This window comes from Hemitrygon akajei, chromosome 3, assembly GCF_048418815.1.
Source record: "Hemitrygon akajei chromosome 3, sHemAka1.3, whole genome shotgun sequence".
Lineage (NCBI taxonomy): Eukaryota > Metazoa > Chordata > Chondrichthyes > Myliobatiformes > Dasyatidae > Hemitrygon > Hemitrygon akajei.
Window position 1 is genome coordinate 186,512,409 of NC_133126.1, and position 24,773 is coordinate 186,537,181.

At 43.1% G+C, this 24,773-nt stretch overlaps 1 protein-coding gene across 1 annotated transcript in view; it reads right to left on the reverse strand.

Moving 5' to 3' along the window:
* Nucleotides 1-24,773, reverse strand: part of pfn2a (profilin 2a) — a 43,590-nt gene that overhangs the window by 15,205 nt on the left and 3,612 nt on the right. Inside the window, exon 2 of the mRNA XM_073041584.1 lies at nt 1,865-2,057. Within this exon, the coding sequence (XP_072897685.1) occupies nt 1,865-2,057 (193 nt within the window). The remainder of the gene's footprint in view (nt 1-1,864; nt 2,058-24,773) is intronic.

A 24,773-nucleotide genomic window follows, 5' to 3' on the forward strand; every position in this document is an offset into this window, starting at 1 on the left:
TAAGTTTTTTTTTTAAATGTAGAAAGTAGTGAGAAAAGTAAAAAAGTAGAGCACTATGGGCAAGCCTAGTAATTTCTAAGGTAGGGACATGTTCAGCATTATGACATTACACAAATTCTCACTAAGCTTATGTCCTCATTGTATCCAAAGACTTCCTCAACCAATTTACCTACCTCCAACTAGATCAAAAATGGGGCTGATTCCCATAACACAATCCCTTAACAAATTGAGATGCAAAATTTGATCAACTAATCTTGAATTGATGAATAGCAACAATCAGCAAACCAAGGGACTAATATTCTCAATGCGGCATTACAATAGCCAGTAGGTGCAGGAGTAGGCCACTCAGCCCTTCTAGCCAGCACTGCCATTCACTGTGATCATGGCTGATCATACACGATCAGTACCCCGTTCCTGCCCTCTCCCCATATCCCTTGACCACGCTATCTACAAGAGCTCTATCTAACTCTCTCTTGAAAACATCCAGAGACTTGGCCTCCACTGCCTTCTGGGGCAGAGCATTCCACATATCCACCACTCTCTGGGTGAAAAAGTTTTTCTGCATCTCTATTCTAAATGGCCTACCCCTTATTCTTAAACTGTGGCCTCTAGTTCTGGACTCACCCATCAGTGGGAACATGCTTCCTGCCTCCAGCATGTCCAATCCCTTAATAATCTTATATGTTTCAATCAGATCCCCCTCTCATCCTTCTAAATTCCAGTGTATACAAGCCCAGTCGCTCCAACCTTTCAACATATGACAGCCCCGCCATTCTGGCATTAACCTTGTGAACTTATGCTGAACTCCCTCAATAGCAAGAATGTCCTTCCTCAAATTTGGAGACCAAAACTGCACACATTACGTATTAAGAACATCACCAGCATCTGAAATCAATAATTAAAGTTCAATTAAACCAGTCGCACAAGTGTAGCTCCTAGACATCAAGTATCCCCAGATAAACATGAAGTGAAAGATTAAATAACTCCATTAGTAGGTCAATGACAACCCTGAAGTATCTTCAGCATTTGCAAAATACAAAATCAGGAGTGTGATTTTTCTATATTAGTATAAATGGACTCATCTGTAAAGTGTTTAACAGCACCCAAACCACTGGCGAATGCTTCATTAATGTCAACTTTCCGAATCACCCACCCCTTCCACTACCATCATAGTATGACTACTGACCAGGAATAAGAGAACAAGCTGGTCTGAAAATGCATGCTGAGAATATTTCCAGAGTAACACAGATCAGAGAACCTTACAGATGTTTACCTACCCCTTCTCATAAAACGCAGTTAGTGGCAGGCCAGTAGACCTTGGTCCTGTATCACAGTACTATAGTTAATCCAATGGCAAAGCCTGGTATCCAATTCCTGCCCACAAATGTCAGGAAGGTCACCGACTTCCATGTTTGGCTATGCATACAAAATACTCACTGCGCTGCAAATTAGATGCTAACAGACTAAGGTTCAGATGGAAAACCTACTAACATCCAGGCTATAGGTTGGTTGTTTTAATTATAACAGAAGAATGCTTTTGGACACAAGTATCTAAAGTGCAAAATAGCTCAGTCAAAACTAACTTCTGTACAGGAAACAAATCTGCCTGGAACTTTCCTATTTCAATATAAAGAATCAAAGGTAGACACTTTTAGAAGATCAACTTGGTGAAATTACTTGCACTAACAGTAGAATGGGAAAACATACCAGCTCATTTCCCCCAATACTTTCACATTTTTGTAAAAGAGCACAGTGAAATAATGAAATTCCACACTACCAAAAAAATTTAAAAATGTGATCTACACACTTGAGATTCATATTAAGATCAGCTGGGTAACCAACATATTTGATCTGCACTACTTACTTTTGCCAGCTCTGCCTACAGAAACATTGTACGTTGGTTCTCCAGCTTGGCTCTTTGTCCTGATGTCCATTGTCCAGTCACCGTCAACAAACAGGCTATCTCTGATAACGGAACATTTCCTTCCACCCAGGACCAAGCCATTGGTAAAGAAACTTTGACGATCCTTTCCAACCAACACATCTATTTCTGGAGGCTGTTGAAGAAAATTTAAGTGGTAAAAGCTCAGTGTGATGAGTCACAGTATAATAAATGCAAAGTGCAATAATCTGCATGTGCCAAGTCTTATATACTATTTGCCTTCCATAACCCATGAATTACACAAAAAACTGCTCCTTGGTTTTCATATGTGGGGCAGAGCAAAGCAAGGAGGAAAGAGCTACAAATAAATAGCTAAAGTCCAATGGCAGTAAGTGTGGATAGAAAGTCAGGTGCAAAATAATCCCCCTTGGAGTATGCACCTCTTACAGCTGATGAATGTTGACCAGCTTGCTTGGAATGTAGGTGTAACCTTCAGGCAGAAATGCAAACATTTTGTATGGAAAGGCCCAGAGTCAAGTTAATTTTAACATCCAGATATAATAAACCAGACCCCCATTCCAAACAAATTAACACAAAAATTTTAACATATTCAGAGCTCTGAATCAAATCAGTTACATTGAGTAGCTAAAACTGTACAATTTCAAGAAGCCCATTCTACTAGAAGGGCCAATAACTTAGCAGAAGAACCAGATTTGTAAATTGCAACTATGTCATCATTCTGTTTTGGCAGGCATGTCCTTCAAAATGGTTTCCAGATTCCAAACTAAAAAGTAAATCATTCGGCCTTACTTTGTTTCATTTGGCGACTGAATTTATTTGCAATTTCACTGCAATAGTGGAAGAAGGGACAATGGGTTCTTGGCCAGATCATGCAGTTCTAAACACTAGGCAATTGTGGAAGGTCATATGTCAGTAACAGTAGCCTAAGAGAACCTAAAATTATCATTTGAGTTTGAAGAATGTGATGTAAAAGACAAACTATCCCAGTCTTAAGGTTCAAGTGATGACTGCTTCATGAATGTGGTCTACTTCTGGAATGGATTTAGATGGATAGTTTTGATAGGTGGCTATTGCAGTATAGAAGCTAGGCCAAATTACAGCTAGGCCTATTACTTGCAGTCTGAGCCAGACATGAAGCACCCATTTATACAACTGCATTTTTATTCTTTCCTCATCTCCATACTAAGGTTAACTTAGAGGCCATTAAACTTGACAGCCCACACAACCTGTGACATGGAAGGATGGAAAGGGATCCACAGTCACAGGGGAAAATGTGCGATACGGTTCTAGAGTTCAGGATTGAACCTGGATTCATGGCACTTTGAGGCAGCTGTGCCATTGCTGCCCAGATGTCTGTAAAACTTCAAAAGAACAGCTTAGGGCTGCATTTGCCAATAACATTGTCAAATTGTTAAGCTATCTACTTCTTTAAAAATTTTGGTTGAACATGAACATGGGGGACAGCACGGTAGCATAGCAGTTAGCATAACACCAACACAGCACTAGCGACCTGGGTTCTATAAACACCGCAGGTCTGTAAATAGTCTGTACATTCTCCCTGTGACCACATGGGTTTCCTCCGACATTCCAAAGACATATAGGTTAGTAGGTTAATCAGTCACATGGGTGTAATTGGATGGCACGGGATGGTTGGGCCAGAAGGGCCTGTTACTCTGCTGTATATCAAATATATAAAAAATTAAATTGCCGAATATCTGATTCTCAATACCGAATAAACACTGTAGATCAACTAGTTTGAAAAATATGCACCAGAGTATTTGACTGACTATACTTCAAATATTTTATTTGAGATTATTCATTTAAGTGCAAAAATCAGGAATCATAGGCAAAGTATAATAGTTAAACCACCACAGGCCAATACGGTTGTCAAATAAAAACATGCACTTAACTACTAACATTGTAGGGCAAAGCAATTATTGTACAGCAGCAGCTGTTTAGAATTCTATATTTTCAGATAGTGTCGTATTTAAATGGCAGAAAATTTTGTCCCTCCTATAGACAGCTGGAAGACAGAGCATCTGATATAGTTGTGAAAGAACAAAGCCCAATTTTCAATACAGCCTCACAAAATGTAGATAGACCATGGCTAATCACTTATCAAAAAGATGATCAATATAGTACCAATATAGAACTACCAAAATGTAATACAGTACTTGTATTACATTTGGGCTATATATCAAAGATAAGACTTGCACTCATTTGGCTGCTAGCAAAGCCAAACTAAAGTCTGTTTTTAATGTAATTTGTCAAATTCCATAGCATTCAATATTCACTTTGAATAAATGTGTAGAACTTCCAATGACTTTGTCTCTCCAGAATCCACTGCACATTTCATACTCTGAAGTAATGCCCAGCATTCACAACTATCACCAGGTGCATTTCAAATACAACTTTTGCAATTCAGTCTAGGTACAAAGAACGCATCGCATCCACCCTACGAAATAGGGCATTTATTAAAAAATTTGAACCAATCTTCCTTCAGAAACTCATTTAATTTTATCCTAAACAAACAGTTTTGGTAATTTTTTTTCCCCTCCAGGATGCCAATTCAAAACCAAAATGTAATACCGTACTTCAAACCAGCCACGGTAGCACACTACTACTACAGCCTGGGAGGTTCCATAGTTTGGAGTTCAATTCCAACACCGTCTGTAAGGTGTCCGTACATTCTCCTTGTGACCACATGGGGTTCTTCCCACATTCCAAAGACAACTGGTTAGTAGGTTAATTGGTCATTGTGATTAGGCTAGTGTTAATTAGGCAAGTTGCTGGGCAGTGCTGCTCATTGGGCCGTAAGTGACTGTTCCATGCTGTATCGTTAAATAAAATCTAAAAATATTTCAAACCAAGAGGACCTTTTGCCAGATGTGTAGAGACCACCATCCAATGCAATGCAGGAAGAGCAGGGTATTGAGGTGCCAAGCTATGGGAGTAGGATCAACTTTACATCCAAGTCTTCATCTAGTTTATTTAATTAGAGGCAGTTGTAGTATGTAATTCAATCCCATCTTTTTAAATAGGGTTGCTAATCTCAAAGTGCCTGGAGTATTGTATAAATGTACATACTGTATGCACAACTATTCTTATGACTTTAAATCTCTAAAAAGTATCTGACTGGTTTTAAATGTTCGTGGTCACCAGAATAATTGAAGTCTTTTTATTGAAGGCACTTGAGGCATATTTGCAAAGTGACAGCGTGGTATTGTGGCGACCCAATTACTAGCACACTCGAACCGGCTGACAATTAGCCAGCGTGCAGGCACAAAGGCTAGGTCCGGAACAAAGGGAGAAAGCCTGAGGCGGTGTCAGTACGTGCCTCTCGAGGCATCCGGCAGGGGAGGGAGAGTTTAAAGCAAGACTGTGAAGTTGGAATAAACTTTATCTTTGACTGCAGTTTACCGACTCCGTGTCGTTATTTTAGTGCTGCGTGTAGCACACCGCTACAATTGGTGACCCCGACGATCCAAACGTTTTTGGACCGGAGATGAACGACACCGCATCTGTTCATGCGGTTTCCTTGAAACTGCCAAGCTTCTGGACGCTACAACCTCACCTATGGTTTCAGCAAGCAGAAGCCCAATTCCACGTTCGGCAGATAACCTCAGAGGACACCCGTTACTACTACGTGGTGAGCTCCCTCGACCAGGACACAGCGGCCCAGGTCGCGGAGTTCGTACAGTCTCCCCCGGCGGACGGCAAGTACACGGAATTCAAAGCCCTGCTCATAAGGACTTTCGGGCTCTCCCGCCGCCAGCGAGCTGCCCGTTTACTGCACCTGGATGGCTTGGGAGACAGGCCTCCATCAGCTTTAATGAATGAGATGTTGTCTCTGGCCAACGGACACACACCCTGCCTCATGTTTGAGCAGGCATTCCTGGAGCAGCTGCCCGAGGACATACGCCTGCTGCTGTCCGACGCGGATTTCAGCGACCCCCGGAAGGTGGCAGCCCGGGCGGACTTGCTGTGGAACGCCAAGAAGGGGAGTGGGGCGTCCATCTCACTGATCACCCAGCCACGCTCCCAGCAGCAAACCAGTCCAGGCCCGGCCGCAGAGCCCGCTAAACCCAGAGGCCAGGGTGTGGAGCCCAACGGGCAATAGTGTTTCTACCACTAGTGGTGGGGCGCAGAAGCCCGCCGTTGTCACCCGCCCTGCCAGTTCCCAGGAAACGCCAGGGCCAGCCGTCGCTGATGGCTACGGCGGCTGGCCATCGGGATAGCCTCCTATATGCGTGGGACAGCAGGTCGGGACGCCAGTTTTTGGTTGACACCGGTGCTGAGATCAGCGTCTTACCTCCGACGAGTTACGACACCCGCAACAGGGCGTCGGGTCCCCCCCTGCGGGCCGCGAACGGCAGCACAATAAGGACTTATGGCACCTGTCCGGTACAGCTACTGTTCGGCTCCAGCCAGTTCACATGGGACTTCACACTGGCCGCCGTAGCCCAACCGCTTCTGGGTGCAGATTTCTTGCGGGCTCACAGCCTACTGGTCGACCTGCCCAGGAAGAGACTGGTTCACGCCGAGACCTTTCAGACGTTCTCCCTGGGTGCAGCCCAGTTGCCAGCCCCTCACCTCGGCTCCATCACACTGTCCAACAACGACTTCACCAGGGTCCTGGCGGATTTCCCATCGGTTCTGGCACTGCAGTTCGCGGCAGCCATGCCCCGACATGGCATACAGCACCACATCCTGACCCAGGGACCACCCCTCCACGCCCGTGCTTGGCGGCTTCCCACAGACAAGCTCCGACTGGCGAAGGAGAAGTTCAAGAGGATGGAGGAATTGGGGATCATCCGGCGGTCCGACAGCCCATGGGCCTCCCCCCTGCACATGGTGCCCAAAGCGACAGGGGGCTGGAGACCGTGCGGCGACTACCGCAGGCTGAACGAGGCTACAACACCGGACCGCTACCCTGTGCCGCACATTCTGGACTTTGCAGCAAACCTGCATGGCGCACGGATCTTCTCCAAGGTAGACCTCATCCGCGGATACCATCAAATCCCGATGCATCCAGACGACGTCCCCAAAACGGCTCTCATCACCCCTCCATCCGCACTACCGTCCAGATGGTCTCCAGCAGGTTTGTTTGGCACGGACTCCGCAAGCAGGTCCGTGAATGGGCCAGAACGTGCATGCACTGCCAGACGGCCAAGGTGAGGCGACACACCAAGGCCCCGCCGCAGCAGTTCCACCCCACCCACCGGCGTTTCGACCACATTCATGTGGATTTCGTGGGCCCCCTGCCAGTGTTGCGTGGAGCACGGCACCTCCTATCGTGGACCGGTTCACAAGATGGCCAGAGGCGGTCCCGCTCACCGACACCACCTCTGAATCTTGCACCCGGGCACTGATCGCCACCTGGGTGTCCCGCTTTGGTGTACCGGCCCACATTACCTCCGACAGAGGCGCCCAGTTCACCTCCAGCCTGTGGTCAGCGATGGCCAGCCTGTTGGGGACTCAGCTGCACCACACCACTGCCTACCACCCACAGTCGAACGGACTGGTGGAGCGTTTCCACCGTCACCTGAAGTCGGCTCTCATGGCCCGCCTGCGAGGAGCTAACTGGGCGGACGAGCTTCCCTGGGTCCTACTCGGCATCCGCACGGCGCCCAAGGATGATCTGCACGCTTCGTCGGCCGAGTTGGTGTACGGCGCACCCCTGGTCGTTCCCGGGGAGTTCATACCAGCCCCAAGGGGGCGAGAGGAAGAACCCCCAGCAGTCCTGGGCAGACTACGCGAGAGGCTCGGTGCCCTGGCCCCCATACCCACTTTGCAGCATGGGCAGCACCCGACCTGCGTACCCAAAGACCTGCAGAACTGTAAGTTTGTGTTTGTACGACGGGGCGGGCATTGGCCACCGCTGCAACGGCCCTACGAGGGGCCGTTTACGGTGATCAGAAACGACGGGTCCACGTTCGTGCTGGACGTTGGGGGGAGAGAGGAGGTTTTCACGGTGGACCGACTCAAACCGGCCCATGTGGACTTGGCGCAACCGGTCGAGTTTCCGGCACCGCAGCGCAGAGGCCAACCTCTCAAACAGGGTCTGGCCCAGACTGTGGACATTGGGGGGTGTATCGCCGGTTCTGGGGGGGGGGGGTTATGTGGCGACCCAATTACTAGCACACTCGAACCAGCTGACAATTAGCCAGCATTCAGGCACAAAGGCTAGGTCCGGAACAAAGGGAGAAAGCCTGAGGCGGTGTCAGTACGTGCCTCTCGAGGCATCCGGCGGGGGAGGGAGAGTTTAAAGCAAGACTGTGAAGCTGGAATAAACTTTATCTTTGACTGCAGTTTACCGACTCCGTGTCGTTATTTTAGCGCTGCGTGTAGCACACCGCTACAGTATCGGGTTTTGGACAAGCAGGGTCACAAGGAGCAACTGAAAGCAAAGTACAGGGTCAAGTATATTCATTAGGCCAGAACAAGCACCATCTAACCCATCATAAATAACATTTCCCAGCAACACGTTTCACTTAAATGATATTTGACTCATCTTTGAGTTATTATTTTTCAAATTAGTTCAGTAACATAGTAACAACTACAAATTAACTGAAATGCAATTTTACATGCATAACCTATCATGGAGCTGGGATAGAGAACGTGGCTTGAGTAATGAAACTTGTGCTTGTGATCTTGGATGCTGCATGTTTTGTCTTTAACATCCCAATTTTGCCTTCTCCCTACAAACTGGTTCACAGAGTGTCAGTTTACACCAGTTGGCTAATGGCTTTAGCCATTTTCCTGCCAACAACCTACTTATTTCAATCATGTTTCTTCAGGTACCCACTGAAGAGCACTAGATTCAAGTCACCAATAGTATCATGAATGATGCCTTTCATTGATTTACGACGTCTTTTTAAATCATTATGTAATGTACTCTTTCAGAGTCCTGAAGCACTTGCATGAAATTTTTGTCACCATTAATGGTTAAATATCTAGAATGCTCCAAGTCCAGCCTAGTCAAGTAACAAATCAAAGCAACACAGGTCATCATAAACTAGACAGACATGTCTAGCTGACTGCCATCATAAGCCAGCTCTAATGCTGTCACTTTGACTGTTTCCAAGCCACTGGCCCTACGCTTAGTCTTTCCATGTCACAGCAGGATTAATCAGGGAACTCCCCCTCTTCCTTCAAAGGCACAACTAGCTCCCCTCCACCAAGACTTATTTCTGGATGAACCATAACTCATAGTCAACAATTTCAACTCCACTCATTTTATCCAGATCAAGGGTGTAGCTATGGATACTCTCATGGCTCCAAACTATGTTTCCCTATGGATGGCAAGCAAAACAAAGTTTTTCCACTGTTTCTCAGTACATGAGCCAATAATAAAACCAATTTGCCATCTCATTTGTACCAGAAACTTTCCATAAAGTTGCACCCAAAATATATTTCTAAACAGCTTCCCTTTACGGTAGTTAAGAAAATCCTTGCCTGCATCTCATTCATTTCCCGTTCTTCTGCTCGAGGAGTGATCGACAGGGGCGGGAAATGCTCTCCTTCAGGACAGGACATGGAGACCTCATCCTCCACCCCACCAACCTTCACAATTCCTGCCATCTCAAAAGAGACTGCGCAACCAGACTGCTTTTTAAGCACGTCACAAGAACTGCTCTTGTTGTGACTGTCTGTTCCACTCTCAATCCCCCTAAATACCCTTTCTTACAGAAATTACCCTTGCAACCAATGTCCTTTCATATCTTCCTTTCCCACCATCCAGGAACCCACTCTCTCCAAGTGAAACAGCAATTTAGTTATCCTTTAATCTAGTGTATTACATTCAGTGTTCACAATATGACACCCTCTACATTGGAGAAACCTAACGCAGACCAGTTAATAATTTTGTGCAACACGTTTATTCAGCCTACAAGGGCAACCTCAAGCTGCCCATTGGCTACCACTAATTCAGCACCACCTTAACCTACCAGTCTGTAGCCTTCTGTTCCATCACAGTGAAGCTCAAGGCAAGCTTTGAGGAACAGTAGCTCATTTTCTATCCAAGCACATTGTTGCCCTCTGGACTCAATATTGAAATCATCAACTTCAGGCAATTCGCTTTTTTCTCAAGCTGTACCAGTTATCATCCGTAATTAGTTCATCCTGGGAGTAGAGTGCTTGCCCAGCCTGACCTGCTGGGCCTGTCTTACTGTGCACAACTAATTCTTTTGTCGATATTCTCATCAAACTAGACCCATTCACTCATTGCTTACAGCTTATTGCCTTGGTATAATCTTATTGGAGGCATACCTTTTCAAACATCCCCCACCCCTAAGCTTCTCAAACTCAACTTCTGATGAAGGGTCATCAAACCCTTATGGTCTCTCCACCCCCCCTACAGATGGAACACAACTAAATCCAGTATTTATTTTTTATACTTTTGATTGTACTGAGCAAGATGGCTTGTGGTGCCAAGAGTTAGATTTTGGAAGCAACTCAGTGTACTCAATAGCATCTTGGGTTGGGGGGTGCAAATTGCCAAGAATTCAGGTTGAGACCCTGCATCAGGTCTAAATGTAGAGGGAAGGTAGCCAGTTTAAACTGGAGAGGGGAGGGGGTGAAGCAGGAGCCAGTACATAACAAGTGGACTAAGGAAGGGTGAAGGACAATAAATGGAACCAGCTGGGGAAGTGGTGGATCTGGGCAAGAGGTAGGTGGATAAAAGTTGGAAGCAGACTAAAGAGGGAAAAAAGGTGGGTGGGGAAAGAGTGAAGGTCAAGGTAACAGCTGTAGGGTTATATGTGACAATGGGAATTAGCAGTGAGCCCTGCTGTCTTCACTTTCAATTTTGTCTCCATATTACAAGTTAAATTCTTATCGAAGAGCTGTTTTCACTTTCAGCCTCCCCCTACTCTATCAGCCCATCATCCTAAAAGAGAAGGGGAGGCAGCCAGAATTTATGATACACATTGGTACCAACAACATGGGTAGGAAAGGGATATGGTCCTGAAGGACAGTATATGGAGCTGAGAAAGAAACTAAAACGTAGTACCTCAAGAGTAGTAATACCTGATATGATCACTGCCACCTAAGGGTTCCTTTATGCTAAGCTTGCTACCAAGATCTGGGTTATTACACAACACCCAATCTAAGACAGCCTTTCCCCTAGTAGGCTCAAGTACAAGCTGCCCTCCACTCCATTCTATCTCCCTTGGTTCAGTGCCTTCCCACCTACATCTACAACACTGCTCATGCCTTCAGATCTTCTCAGTAATTTTCAATACCCTGGCCCTGATCACCTCATCTTCACTATTGATGTTCAGTCCTAAACACTTTGGGCCATCCCCCATCAACAATGGCCCAAAGCCCAGTTTCTTTGACAGAGAAACCAATCAATCTCTCTCTACAAACACTACCCCCTCTCATTCAGTAGAACTGATCCTCACCCTTTTAATAATTTTTCCTTTGGCTCCTCCCACTTCACCCAACCCTAAGAGGTAGCCATCACCATTCACACAGGCCCAAGCTCTACTGGCCTCTTCGTCGACTACGTAGTCCAAGTTCAAAGCTTTCCCCAACACTTCTTTATAAAGAGAGTGATGCCCAAAGTTATCTCGATTATACCTCTTCCTGCCCTATCTCCTGTAAAACTGCTATTCCCTTTTTCTCAGTTTCTCTGCCTCCAGCACATCTGTTCTCAGGATATGGCTTTCTATCCCAGAACATAAGAAATGTCCTCCTCCTTTATAGGGTATACCTCCCTCTACAAATGCTACCCTCAACTGCATCTCCTCCATTTCCCATACATCTGTGCTCAACCATTCTTCTGCCATAATAATGACAAGAGTCCATGTTGTCCTAACTACCACCCCATCAGCCTCTGCATCCAACACATTACCCTCCACAACTTCAGCCATCTCCAAAGGATCCTACAATTAAACACATCTTTACCTCTCAAACCCCTCTCCACTAATCCCTCTGGGATCACTACCTCCACGATTCCCTTGTCCATTTGTGTGTGTGTCCCCCCCACTAATCTCCCTGTAAGCAGCCCAAGTGCTACACCTCCCTCACCTCCATTCAGGGTCACCCTCAGGGTGGAGGAGCAACACCTTATATTCCATCTGGGTACCCTTCAACCTAATGATATGAATATTATAACTTCCAGTGAAGTAAATCCACCCCCCCCCCCCTTCTCTAACACACAATGACCTTTTACGACTTCTTACGTGGCTAATACTTGCTCCTGGGTCTCCTCCTCCTCTTTCATTAGATTCATTCTTCTCTAGCCCGTGACCTTTCCCACCAATCTGGCTTCACTTATCACCTTCCAGCCAGCCTCTTTGCCCTCCCACCACCTTTTAGTTCAGGCATCTCCCCCTTCCCTCTCAGTCCTGAAGAGGGTCTCAGCCAAAAATGTCAACTGCTCATTTTTCTATTGGCACTGCTTGATCTGCCGAGTTCCTCCACCATTGTGTTTCAAATTAAATCAACTCCTTAGAAAAAGGTGACACAAGATCAGGAAATGTAGAATACTTGTAAAGAGTTAAGAAACTGCAAGGATATAAAGATCCAGATGGGAGTTACAAACAAGCATCTGTACAGTAGCCAGGATGAGGTACAAATTACAACCTGAGGAGACTGAGGTCCTTTAACATCTACCGGACGATGCTGAGGATGTTCTAGGAGTCTGTGGTGGCCATTGCTATCATGTTTGCTGTTGTGTGCTGGGCAGCAGGCTGAGGGTAGCAGACACCAACAGAATCAACAAACTCATTCGTAAGGTCAGTGATGTTGTGGGGGTGGAACTGGACTCTCTGAGGGTGGTGTCTGAAAAGAGGATGCTGTTCAAGTTGCATGCCATCTTGGACAATGTCTCCCATCCACTCCATAATGTACTGGTTAGGCACAGGAGTACATTCAGCCAGAGACTCATTCCACCGAGATGCAACACTGAGCATCATAGGAAGCCATCAAACTTTACAACTCCTCCCTCGGAGAGTCAGACACCCTGAGCCAATAGGCTGGTCCTGGACTTATTTCCACTTGGAATAATTTACTTATTATTTATTTATGGTTTATATTGCTATATTTCTACACTATTCTTGGTTGGTGCAACTGTAACGAAACCCAATTTCCCTCGGGATCAATAAAGTATGTCTGTCTGACAACGCAAGATAGAAAAGGCATGTAATAAAGGGCAATGTTATGAGGGTGATGGGGATTTCAAAATCCAGGTAGATTTGGGAAAATCAGGTTGGATCCCAAAAGAATGCATTTGTAGAATGCCTACGAGATGGCAACTGTGGCTGCCAAGTCAAAGATGGCATAGCAAAAATTAGAGGTAAGCTATGATTGGGAAGCTTTTAAAAACGAACAGAAGGCAACTAAAAGCAATAAAAAGAGAAAAGATGAAATATTAAGATAAACTAAACAATATAAAAGAGGATGGCAAATGTTTTTCAGATATAGAGTAAAAAACTCACTGGAAAATGACACTGGTAAAGGGGGACAAAGAAATGGTATTTTGCACCATACCACTGTGGATGACACAAGCAATATGCCAACATTCAAGAGTGTCAGGGGGCAGAAGTGCAGTTGCCATTACTAAGGAGAAGGTACTTGGAAGGCCTAAAGGTCTGAAGATAGAAACACTTGGACCAGATGGACTACACTCCAGAGTTCCGAAAGAGGTAGCTGAACTGATTATGGAGACATTAGTAGTGATTATTCAAGAAATACTAGATTCTGGATTGGTTCCAGAGGATTGGAAAATTGCAAATGTTACTCTACTCCAAGAATGGAAGGAGTCAAAAGATAGCAAATTGTAAGCCTGACTTCAGTGATTGGTAGGACATTAGAGTCTATTACCAATGGTGCAGTTTCAGGGTACTTGGAAACACATCATAAAGTAGATCAGTTAGCATGGTTTCTTTGAGAAAAGAACAGGCAGATAGACATCGGTGAATATTTACTTGGATTTTCAGAAGGCCTCTGACAAAGAGCTGCACACGAGGTTATGTCTATGGTATGACAATAATATTAGCATTGTCAAAAGATTGGCTGACTGGCAAGAGGAAAAGAGTAGGGATAAACAGGGACTTTACTGATTTGCTGCCAGTTCCACATGGGTCAGTGTTACAAATGCTTCTTTTCATGTTATATACAAATGATTTAGATGGCAGAATTGATGGTTTTGTGGCCCAACTTTTCAGATGATACAAAACAGGTTGAGGGCAGATAGTGCTGAGGAAGCAGGGAGTGTGCAGAAGGAATTAAGATTGAAGAATAGACAAAGAAGTGGTAGATGGAATACAGTTTAGAGAAGGGTCTTGCCATGCACTTTGGTAGAACTAATAAAGGCATAGACTTTTATAAAATGGGGAGAAAATTCAGAAATCAGAGGTGCAAAGGGACTTGGGCGCCCTCATGCAAGATTCCCTAAAGTTAACTTGCGTTGATTTTGTGGTATGGAAGACAAATACAATGTTGGAAGGAAGGTTGTAATGCTGAGGCTTTATAAGGCATTGTTCAGAACACACCCTTTAAGCATTGCAAAGCAGTTTCAGGCCCCTTATATAAAAATGTGCTGGCATTGGAAAGAATCCGGAGGAAGTTCTCGAGAATGCTCCAGGAATGAAAGGTTTAACGTACGTGGAGTGTTTGATGGCTCTGGGCCTGTACTCACTGGAGCTCAGAAGAATTTGGGGGGGGGGGGGAGAAGGACTACAGTTTAGCATTCAACCCCTAGAAATTAATAAGCTCCAAGAACTAGACCCGAATACCTTCTGCACTGGATTCTCCATTTCCTCACTAGCAGATCCTAGTCAGTAAGGATTGGCAACAATATCTCCTCCAAATCACCAGCAGCACAACTGCACAAGGCTGTGTGCTTAGCACCCAACTCTACTCACTTTATACTGATGACTGAGAGGCTAAGAACAGCTCCAATGACTTATGTTTGGTTGCAATGGCACTACTGCCAAATCAACTAATAGAAGGGAGATTAAAAATCAGGTTGAATGGTGCCACAATAACTTTTACTCAATGTCAGCAAAACCAAAGAGCTGATTATTGGCCAAGGGAAGAAGAAATTGGGGACTCCTCAAAATACTAGCAAAGAGGTAAAGGTAGAGTGTCTGTAAATTTAAATTCCTTGGCATTTTATCAGAGGATCTGCCCTGTGAGTAGCATGTGAGTGCCTTTGCAAAAGATGTATGGCAACGCACCTACTGCAGTTTACCTTTTTATACATTGATTGCTCATCAGTCTGTGTAGTTTTTCCATTGATTCTATTGTAATTCTTTGTTCTACTGTGAATGCCTGCAAGAAAATGAATCTCAGGGCAGTATATAGTGACACATTTGTACTTTGATAATAAATTTACTTTGAAACCTACTGTATATTGAAAGGCCTAGAGTGGATGTGAGAGAATGTTTCCTATAATGGGGGAGCCTAGGACTGGAGGGCAGAGCCTCAGAACACAAGGACGTCCCTTTATAATAGAGATGAGAAGGAATTTCTTTCAGAGGGTGGTGAACAGGTGAAATTCATTGCCACAGCCAGCCACATCACTGGTATATTTAAAGCAGACCTTGATAAGTTCCTGATTAGTAAGGGCAAAGGTTACAGGGAAAAGGCAGGAGAATGGGGTTGATAGGAATAATAAATTAGGCATGACTGAATGACGGAGACTCAATGGGCTGAATGGACTAATTCTGCTCCCATGTTTTATGGACTTACACAGCACTAGATGAATGTTCTATACGAGATGCATGCTTCCTGGAAGGTGACTACAGTAACTGTTCCCTCAAGAAAAATAGTCACATATGGAAGCCAAAGATCAAAATAAGGTGAAAGCAAAATATAATATCCATATCAACATCTACTTTTAATTTGAAAACATCTTTCAAATGATACAATAGCCAAACTGAACTTCAAATGTGTATATTCACCGTAAGAAATACTGCATTATATTATAACCTGTGCATTTCATTAGTAAAATTTCAAGTGATCTACATGGAAGAAAACAATAAAATAAATTCATACAGTCAAGATGGGCAAATCTCTGAACTGATTCAGTAGTAATTCAGTGTTCCCATATCAGGGGATCTGTCCAGGAACCAGCAAATAAGTGTCATCACAAAGGTGGTTATTTTTTTTTTAGAAACTTGTGCAGATTTGGCACGTCCCCAAATCTTTGACAAACTTCTATAGGTGCACAGTGGAGAGCATCCTAACTGGTTGCATCATAGGCTCGTATGGAAACACAAATGGCCAGGAATTGAAAAGGCTACAGAAAGTGGTAGATCATAGGCTAAGCCCTTCCCACCATTCAGCACGTGTACATGGAATGCTGCCATACAAAAAGAGCATCTAAAGACTCCCAAGATGCACTCCTTGCTACTACCATTGTGAAGGAGATACAGAAGCCTCAAGTCCCACACCACAAAGTTACCTTAAATAATCAGGCGGCCGAACCAGCATGCTCAATCACCATTACACTGAATTGATTCTAGGACCTACAGACTCCATTTCAAAGATTTGTTACAACTCACATTCTCAGTAGTACTTTCATTTGCAGTTTGCCTTTTGCACATGTTTGGCTGTCTTTGTCTATTAATGTAAATGTTGAATCATGAAATTCTATTGCATTTTTTATTTTCTGTAAATACGTCCAAGAAAATGAATCTCAAGTTATACTTTGATAGTAAGTTTGCTTTGAACCGCCTCCCTTTTTGATCACATTATTTCAGCCAACAGTTCAAAGTAACACTTAGGATTGTTGAATACTCAGGCTGTCCTTTTTCGGTACACGCACCCAGTTCGCCAACCACCAAAGAGCAAAACTTTGAACTAGATATCCAAGCAACACATATACACACACACAAGATACTCACAAGACAAAGGAGCAGAAGTAGGCCATTCAGCTCATCAAGCCTGCTCCACCATGAGCTAAACAATTCTCCCATTTAATTCCAATTTCTGGCTATTTCCCCCATAGCCCTTGATACCCCAACTAATTAGATACCTATCAATCTCCTCCTTAAACACCCTCAACAATCGGGCCTCCACAGCTGTATGTGGCAACGAATTCCATAAATCCATGACCCTCTGGCTAAAAAAATCTCATCTCTGTTTTAAATGGGTACCCTCTAATTCTAAGACTGTGGCCTCTTGTCCTGGACTCACCCAGCAAGGGAAACAGCCTTTCCACATCTACTCTGCCCAACCCTTTCAACATTCAAAACGTTTCTATGAGATACCCTCTCATTCTTCTATACTCTTAACAAATACAGTCCAAGAGCCGACAAACACTTCTCATATGTTAGCCCCTGCATTCCAGGAATCATCCTTGTAAATCTTCTCTGAACTCTCTCCAACATCAGTACACTCCTTCTAAGATTGGGGGCCCAAAACTGCACACAGTATTCCAAATGAGGACTCACCAGTGCCCCACAGAGCTTCATCAACACCTCCTTACTCATACACTATTCCTCTTGAAATGTATGCCAACATAGCATTCACTTTCCTTACTTCCAAACCAACCTGGTGGTTAACCTTTAGGATATCCTGCACAAGAACCCCCGCTCCCCCCCCCCCCAGTCCCTTTGCACTTCTGATTTTTCAATTTTCTCCCCATCTAAATAATAATCTGCCCAAGTATTTCTTCCAAAATGTGCAACCGTACATTTCTCAACATTGTATCTCATCTGCCATTTCTTTGCCCACTCTCCTAAACTGACCAAGTCTCTCTGCAACCTTTCCGTTTCAACACTTCCTGCTCCTCCACCTATCTGTGTCATCCGCAAACTTAGCCACAAAACCACTTAATCCATAATCTAAATCATCGATATACAGTATAAAAAGCTGCCCCAACACCGACCCTTGCGGAACTCCACTAGTAACTGGCCATCAACCAGAATAGGATCCCTTTATTCCCACCCTCTTCTTACTGCCTATCAGCCAACGCTCCACCCATTCCAGTATCTTTCCTGTAATTCCATGGACTCTCATCTTATTAAGCAGCCTCTTATGTGGCACCTTATCGAAGGCCTTTTGAAAATCCAAATACACAACATCCACAGCCTCTCCCTTCTCAACCTTATTTGAGATTACCTCAAAAAATTCCAATAGGTTGGTGAGGCAGGATCTTCCCATCATGAAATCATGCTGGCTTGGGCCTATCTTGTCATGCACCTCAAGGTATTTCATAACCTCGTCCTTGAGGATCGACTCCAATAATTTTCCAACTACCAATGTCAGACTAATAGGTCTGTAATTTTCTTTTTGCTGCTTACCTCCTTTCTTAAACTGCAGAACTACATTTGCGACCTTCCAGTCCTCTGGAACCATGCTAGAGTCTATTGATTCCTGGAAGATCATTTCCAATGCCTCCACAATCTCCAAAGCCACCTCCTTCAGAACCCGTGGGAGCATCTCATCGGGTCCGGGAGACTTATATATCCTTAGTCCATTTAGCTTCCCTAGCACTTTCCCTCTAGTAATCTTGACTGTACCTAAATTCTATTCCCTGAGACCACTGGCCATCAGGTATGTTGCTAATGTCTTCCACCATGAAGAATGATGCAAAATACTCATTTAGTTCCTCTGCCATCTGTTACCCATTATAATTTCTCCAGCATCATTTTCAATTGGTCCTATATCTACCCATTTCACTCTTTTACTCTTCATATTTTAAAAACTCTTAGTATCCTTTATGTTAATTACCAACTTCCTTTCACATTTCATCTTTTCTTTCCTGATGACTTTCTTAGTTTCCTTCTGTAAGTTTTTAAAGGTCATCCAGTCCTCAGTTTTCCCACTAATTTTTGCTTCCTTGTACGCCGTCTCTTTTGCTTTTATTTTAGCCTTAACCTCCCTCGTTAGCCACATTTGTGCCATTTTACCACAAAGTGCTGGAGGAACTCATTAGGCTAGGCAGCATCTATGTAAGAGAACAGTTTGATGTTTCAGGCTGAGACCCTTCATCAGGACTGGAGGGAAGAAAAAGATGGGAGTTAGAAGGTGGGGGGGGGGGGGGGGGGGAGGGGGGAAGAAAAGAGACCAAATCTGCGTCCATCTTTTATTCTCCAATCCTGATGAACGTTCTCGGCCTGAAACATCAACTATGCTCTTTTCCACGGCCTGCTGAGTTTCTCCAGCATTGTGTGTTGCTTGGATTTCCAGCACCTGCAGATTTTCTCTTCCTTGAAATGGAAAAATTTCCTGCTGCCTGGTGTCTTAATCAATGTTTTAACAATAATGAATGACTTAATAGTTGTCATTAATCCCAAGACTTGGTTGGCACCATTCCTAAGGTCACAAATGACTAAACTTCAAAAATATTCCATCAGTTCTGAGGCACACCGAAAACCCCCAATATAAAGAAAACTCTACATGATGTAAATCAACCTCAAAGTTCTGGATTTGCAGTTCAGATTATGAAAATCTAGATAATAAGCAACTTTTCATTCAACCAATTAATCAGAAGTATGAGCTCTGAATCATTTGTTTTCTACACTTTCATAATCTTCAATGTAGATAAGGCTTAGCTTTTGCACAAGTCTTCTTGAAAATCTTAGACAAGTAAATGGAAGGTCATCCAGTCATGGATACAAGATTAATAAAAATGGCCTTTGCATGACGAATCGCGAGTTAATAGCTCATTCACCAACTGCAAAATGAAGCAGTGAAGTCAGAGTCTCAATAGCCAAGGTCCCACCCTTTTTAATGCCATGGACCAATATCATTAAGCAAAGGGTCCATGGACCCAGGTTGGAAACAAACAGAAGAGACCAAAGTTAGAGGACAAGCTAGTTACTGAGGTTAGTAACTACAATCTTCTCCCACCTTTCCATTTTAATGGAAACTATCATCACTGCAAGTGTGCAATACTCCTAATACTTATTTGATATAAGCACAGAGTGATTAAAGCCTGAACAAAATTCTCCAATGTGCTATATTCTGGCATACTGGAAAACAGCTGGCACATGTACCCAGCTCTGATGAATAATAAATGCAATTTATTAATAGAATAGTAAATGAAATTCTAATACTTCAGTACAGACACATGCACCTGAAGCAAGGTAGCAGAGTTTTCCCCTCATGTTCAGAGCACTAGTTTAAAGCTAACACGGGCACCCAATTGAACACTAAGGAACTATTTGCATTGGAAATGTGAGCAAGCCCCTCCAAATCACCTGCAATCTGGTTAGAATCTGCCAACTTCAGTAATGGGAAAATGCCATTATGAAGACATGCTATTGGAGTAGTACTAAATTAGTCTTACCTGGTGATTAACACGGGAAGGTTCTCCCCCCCCCCCCTTGGTTTCAGCACTTTAAAAACAGCGAAGATCTTGAATTGACCAAATTACCCAACTTCATATTAATATCACGAACAATAAGGAAAGTTGGAAAATATAAGCCAATCATGCACCCATCTCTACTAATCCATATCAATTTCATCTTAAGTAATTGCCTTTACCACCTCCATAAAGAATGTGTACTAGATTCTAACAAACCTTGATGCAAAAAAAATTCCTCAGATCCCCTCTACTCCTTAAACTTATGCCCTCTGATCTTAATTCTGATCATCATGCAGAACATTTCTATTTACCCCCATCAGAATTTTGTAGAATTTTTTCAGGATCTCACCACACCCCCACTTCCATTGCTCCAAAGTAACCAATCCCAGTCTAACTACCTTTTCTTGAACTGAGACAGCATTTTAGGCAGCACCTAGGTGAATTCCACCCAAACACCTCTTGTGAAATCACATCCCATTTAGAATGGTGACTGGAACCACAAATGCTATTCTAGTTGTGGCATAGCCAATGTTTTATGAAGTGGTACCAAAATCTCCCTACACTTATATTCTATGACCTAGCTAATGAAAGCAAGCAGTCTACATGCCTTCTTTGCAGATTGTGCTGCCAGATTCAGGGATGTTTGTACTGGTACAATGGGGTCCCTTTACTCCCAAGGCACCATCATTCCTGTATGCACATTTTACCCTTCTTTAACTCTTCACCATCAAACCCACTCCTCAACAAACCAAGTTGTACTACCAAACCAATACAATACCTCAATGAAGGGCATATTCACAGGAAATGAGCATCACTACAAAGAACTGAATCATCCACTTGCAGTTGGGGTTAGTCACGTTCTTGAACCGCTAGAGTCTGCAGTTGGCACCCTCAATGCTGGAAAAGACTCAGCAATGAGAAAAGGGATAGTGAAGAAGTTCCAAGTTAGGATACTGCAAAACCCTTTGGTGATCATGCTCCCAAGCATCCTCTGCTTTGTCTTTCCAATGGTCGTGCAAGAGTAACTTTGGCAAATAGCGCTACAGCTACACTGACAGGATGGTATTATATTGCTTTATCCAAGCGTTGTCCAATATGTTAGAATAAATTAGAAACATTTAAGTATTAAAAGGAAAAGTTCTCCTAATCTAAACACATTTCAACTGTAAAGCATACATTAGATTACTTTCACAAATCCAACTGATCGCCCAGCAGCTGGCAAGATGCTGTCAATGACTGAGGTGACATCTTATAAAACTAATCGACACTTCTAAATTTACTACTTCTGAACTTGCAATTGATTGCAGCCAGTAATTTCTTTTAAGAACGTATCTTTGGGCCAACTGAAAGATCTTGAGCTTGTGATGGCCTGGGGGAATTTGGCATGGATGATATTCTGTGTTGATTCCTAATGGTGGAACACAACCTGTGGTCAGCCCCATTACTCTGCACCAATTAAAACATCAAGCAAGACTAAAATAGTGGAAGACGAGAGCAGAAAACAGGTGTTCAGCGACGTCCGCCTGCGTTTGACCGATCTCTCTTGCTGCTGCCAGCATGTGGCAAGTGCAGGGGGTCTTGGGTCCCATGCCGCCAAGTTCAGAAGCAGCTGTTGCCTGTAACCACTGGACTTCCAGACTGGTTTGCCTCAGCATACCACAGTTGTGGACTCATTTTGAGGACACAGCAGTTCATGGTCTTCGTGTTTTTTGTTTCTTTAAAAAAACTATTTGTGCAGGCTACATCAGCACTGAGCTAATTCTGCAGCTGTGGCCATTAGCATAGCACTAAAGATACACTTTTTGGAAACTGCATTAATGTTATTGTTTACTTTTAACTGCAATTTACTTCCCCCCCCCCCACTCCCTGGACATTGGATGTTTGATGGTCTAGTGTAAGATTTTTCTTTGAACAAGTTCCATTGTGTTTCTTTGCTTTGTGGCTACCTACTAGAAGACAAATCTGTTGTATGGTGGATACCTTCTTAATAAATGTATGTTGAATTATGGTAACTAGGACATGGTATGAAGTGCATCAGAACAGTATGCTCTAGACTTTCAATGATCTGTTTCAATGCAAGTGGCAATATTTAATCCCACAAGTCTCAGCAAATGTAACAGACCACATCAGCATGTAACAAGATCCAAGTGATACATAGGTATGGACCGATAAGTGACAATTCATTATAGTCACTCAATTCAACTGAAACAGCCAAACATAAAAGCAAGCCAGTGGCTGGGTAAGCTACACTGAGTGATTCACCTAACACCCCAAAGCTTAGTCACCATCTACAAAAGGTAGGTTCATCAGAACTGAATACTCTGCAGTTGCCTGGATAAACTCCAACACGAGCTCATGCCATCCAGGACAAAGAAGCCCATTTGTATGCCAGCTTCCCACTGCATGCAAGGAAGAAATACATGCCCAAATAAAATATTAAAGACAAAATAAGCTTACTTTGCTCAAGCACAAAGAATAAACTAGTCACAATTGTTGAATAGTGAAGCAATTACAGAGAAAGCTGCAAAGCTGTCAGGATAAGTAAACCTACTTAAATCTGAAAGATACTAAAACTGAGCAACACACAAAACGCTGGAGGAATTCAGCAGGCTCTGCAGCTTCTATGGAAAAGAGTAAACAGTCGACATTTCAGACCAAGGCCCTTCATCAGGACTGGAAAAATAGATATGTCTCGATGTAGGGTCTCAGCCCAAAGCATTGATGTTTAGTGCAAGTGTTTTAAAAGATTCAGTAGCATACTCCTAAATGACAGAAGGCATACCTTCTTATCAGATCCCTGAAGGCATACAGAAGCAAATACAAAATAACATTGCAAAAACTAGTGCAGATCAGGTCTGATCAGCAGCCAATTCACATGTATGGACCTATATTTTGGTACAAGCCAAGATGGACAGTGCACCTGACCCCTCAAACAGAGCTTAATTGATTACCCTGTATTCCAAAGGAATGATCAAGCACAGAACAGTGTCTAACCAACACCAAACTACAAGTTCATTCTACACTTCATACTGCAGGCCACAGATTCGGTAGCCCAGAATTCAACTTTTCACATAGAAGATATCTATGGACACAGCTCACCAACTGCCACGTTTGGGCCTAAAGCACTCAAAAGCACCTTTGAGCAATCCATTCAGTAGCAATGAAGGTATTCTGCCCGTAGCCTTCTAAAGTTCTCAATTTTGGACCAATTCCCTCAATTGGAAAACTGTCATATTCCCATTTAAAAAGGAAAAAAGAAACCATATTAAAAAACCACTGACAAACAATAGGATGAAAAATACTCCATCTATAGTGATTAACTGATAAGTATTAGCATGGATTTATGATACACCTGAATATAATTCTGCCCAGGTGACTAGACAGGGAAATATCTGGTTTCTTTTATTATATAGACTTTCAAAAGATGTTCAGTCATGAGGTTTCTGACTTCAATTGCACTGACTATAAAAAAAAAAGCTAAAAGTGAACGCCTACTCAAATTGGTGGAGCATGACTGGTGACCTCCCTTAAGGATTATGTTTACCATACCTGTAGCCATAAAACAGCTAGAATAAATAGGATGGCAAACCTCAGGGTTGTATACAACAAACATACCTTGATAATAAATGTACGTGGAATCTTTGAAAACCTCAAATCCAATTTTGCCCATGACATCAAGATAGATAGCACAGGAAGTACAAAGTAGAAATACTAATTCAAAAGGGAAAGAGTAGAGAAAAAAAGCTCTCGTAGTTTGGAGTCTAGGACTAGTGAAGCAAACTGAAAATTGGACCTACATCCTCCTAAAATATATAGATCACACACACACACAGCAGAAATTTGTAATTCATGCCATAACCAACATCAACTCAATTTTAAAATTCAAGTCCAAGATACAATCCTGAACCAAAGACAAAGAAATTAATAGTTTATGAATCTGGTTCACATCAGGCATGAGAAGACTGAATAGAAGTTAAAGCAGCTTCTGCATACTTACCCACATCCAGAAAGTTCAAGCAACAGCTAATGATAATTTTAACTGACTCCATTTCCTTCACTTATAAATATTTTAAAAATTACTTTTGATCCCACTAGCACCACTCTCAATCCATCTATAGACGATATGTATGCTTCATTAGTAATCTAGTTTGATTTTATAAATACAAAATATCCAGGAGTTGGGTAGAATAAAGGCTGCAGGAGAGCATGTCGTGAAATTTGGACTCTGTACTGTTAAGTTAAGCAAATGAGTAAGAACTTGGCAAATCAAACTTCAATATAGGAAAATGTGAGGTCATAAGAGTTCAGTCAGAGAAACCAAATGACATTATTCAAATAAAGTAGAGGAATATACGTGTTCCTATGCACCAAACAAAAAGTTAATATGTAGGTGCAGGAAGTAATCAAGATTGTATATTCAATATTAAATTTCATTAAACAAAGGTTGGAGCTTAAAAGTAGAAGTAATGTAACAACTGTGTTGCTACAATTTTAGATTGTTTGAAGTTTATATCACATGCAGGTGGGTGGCAGATCAGGGATAAGTTGAAAGGCACCTGAGAGGATACATGTTAAATATAGAAATGAATTAAGTGGGAA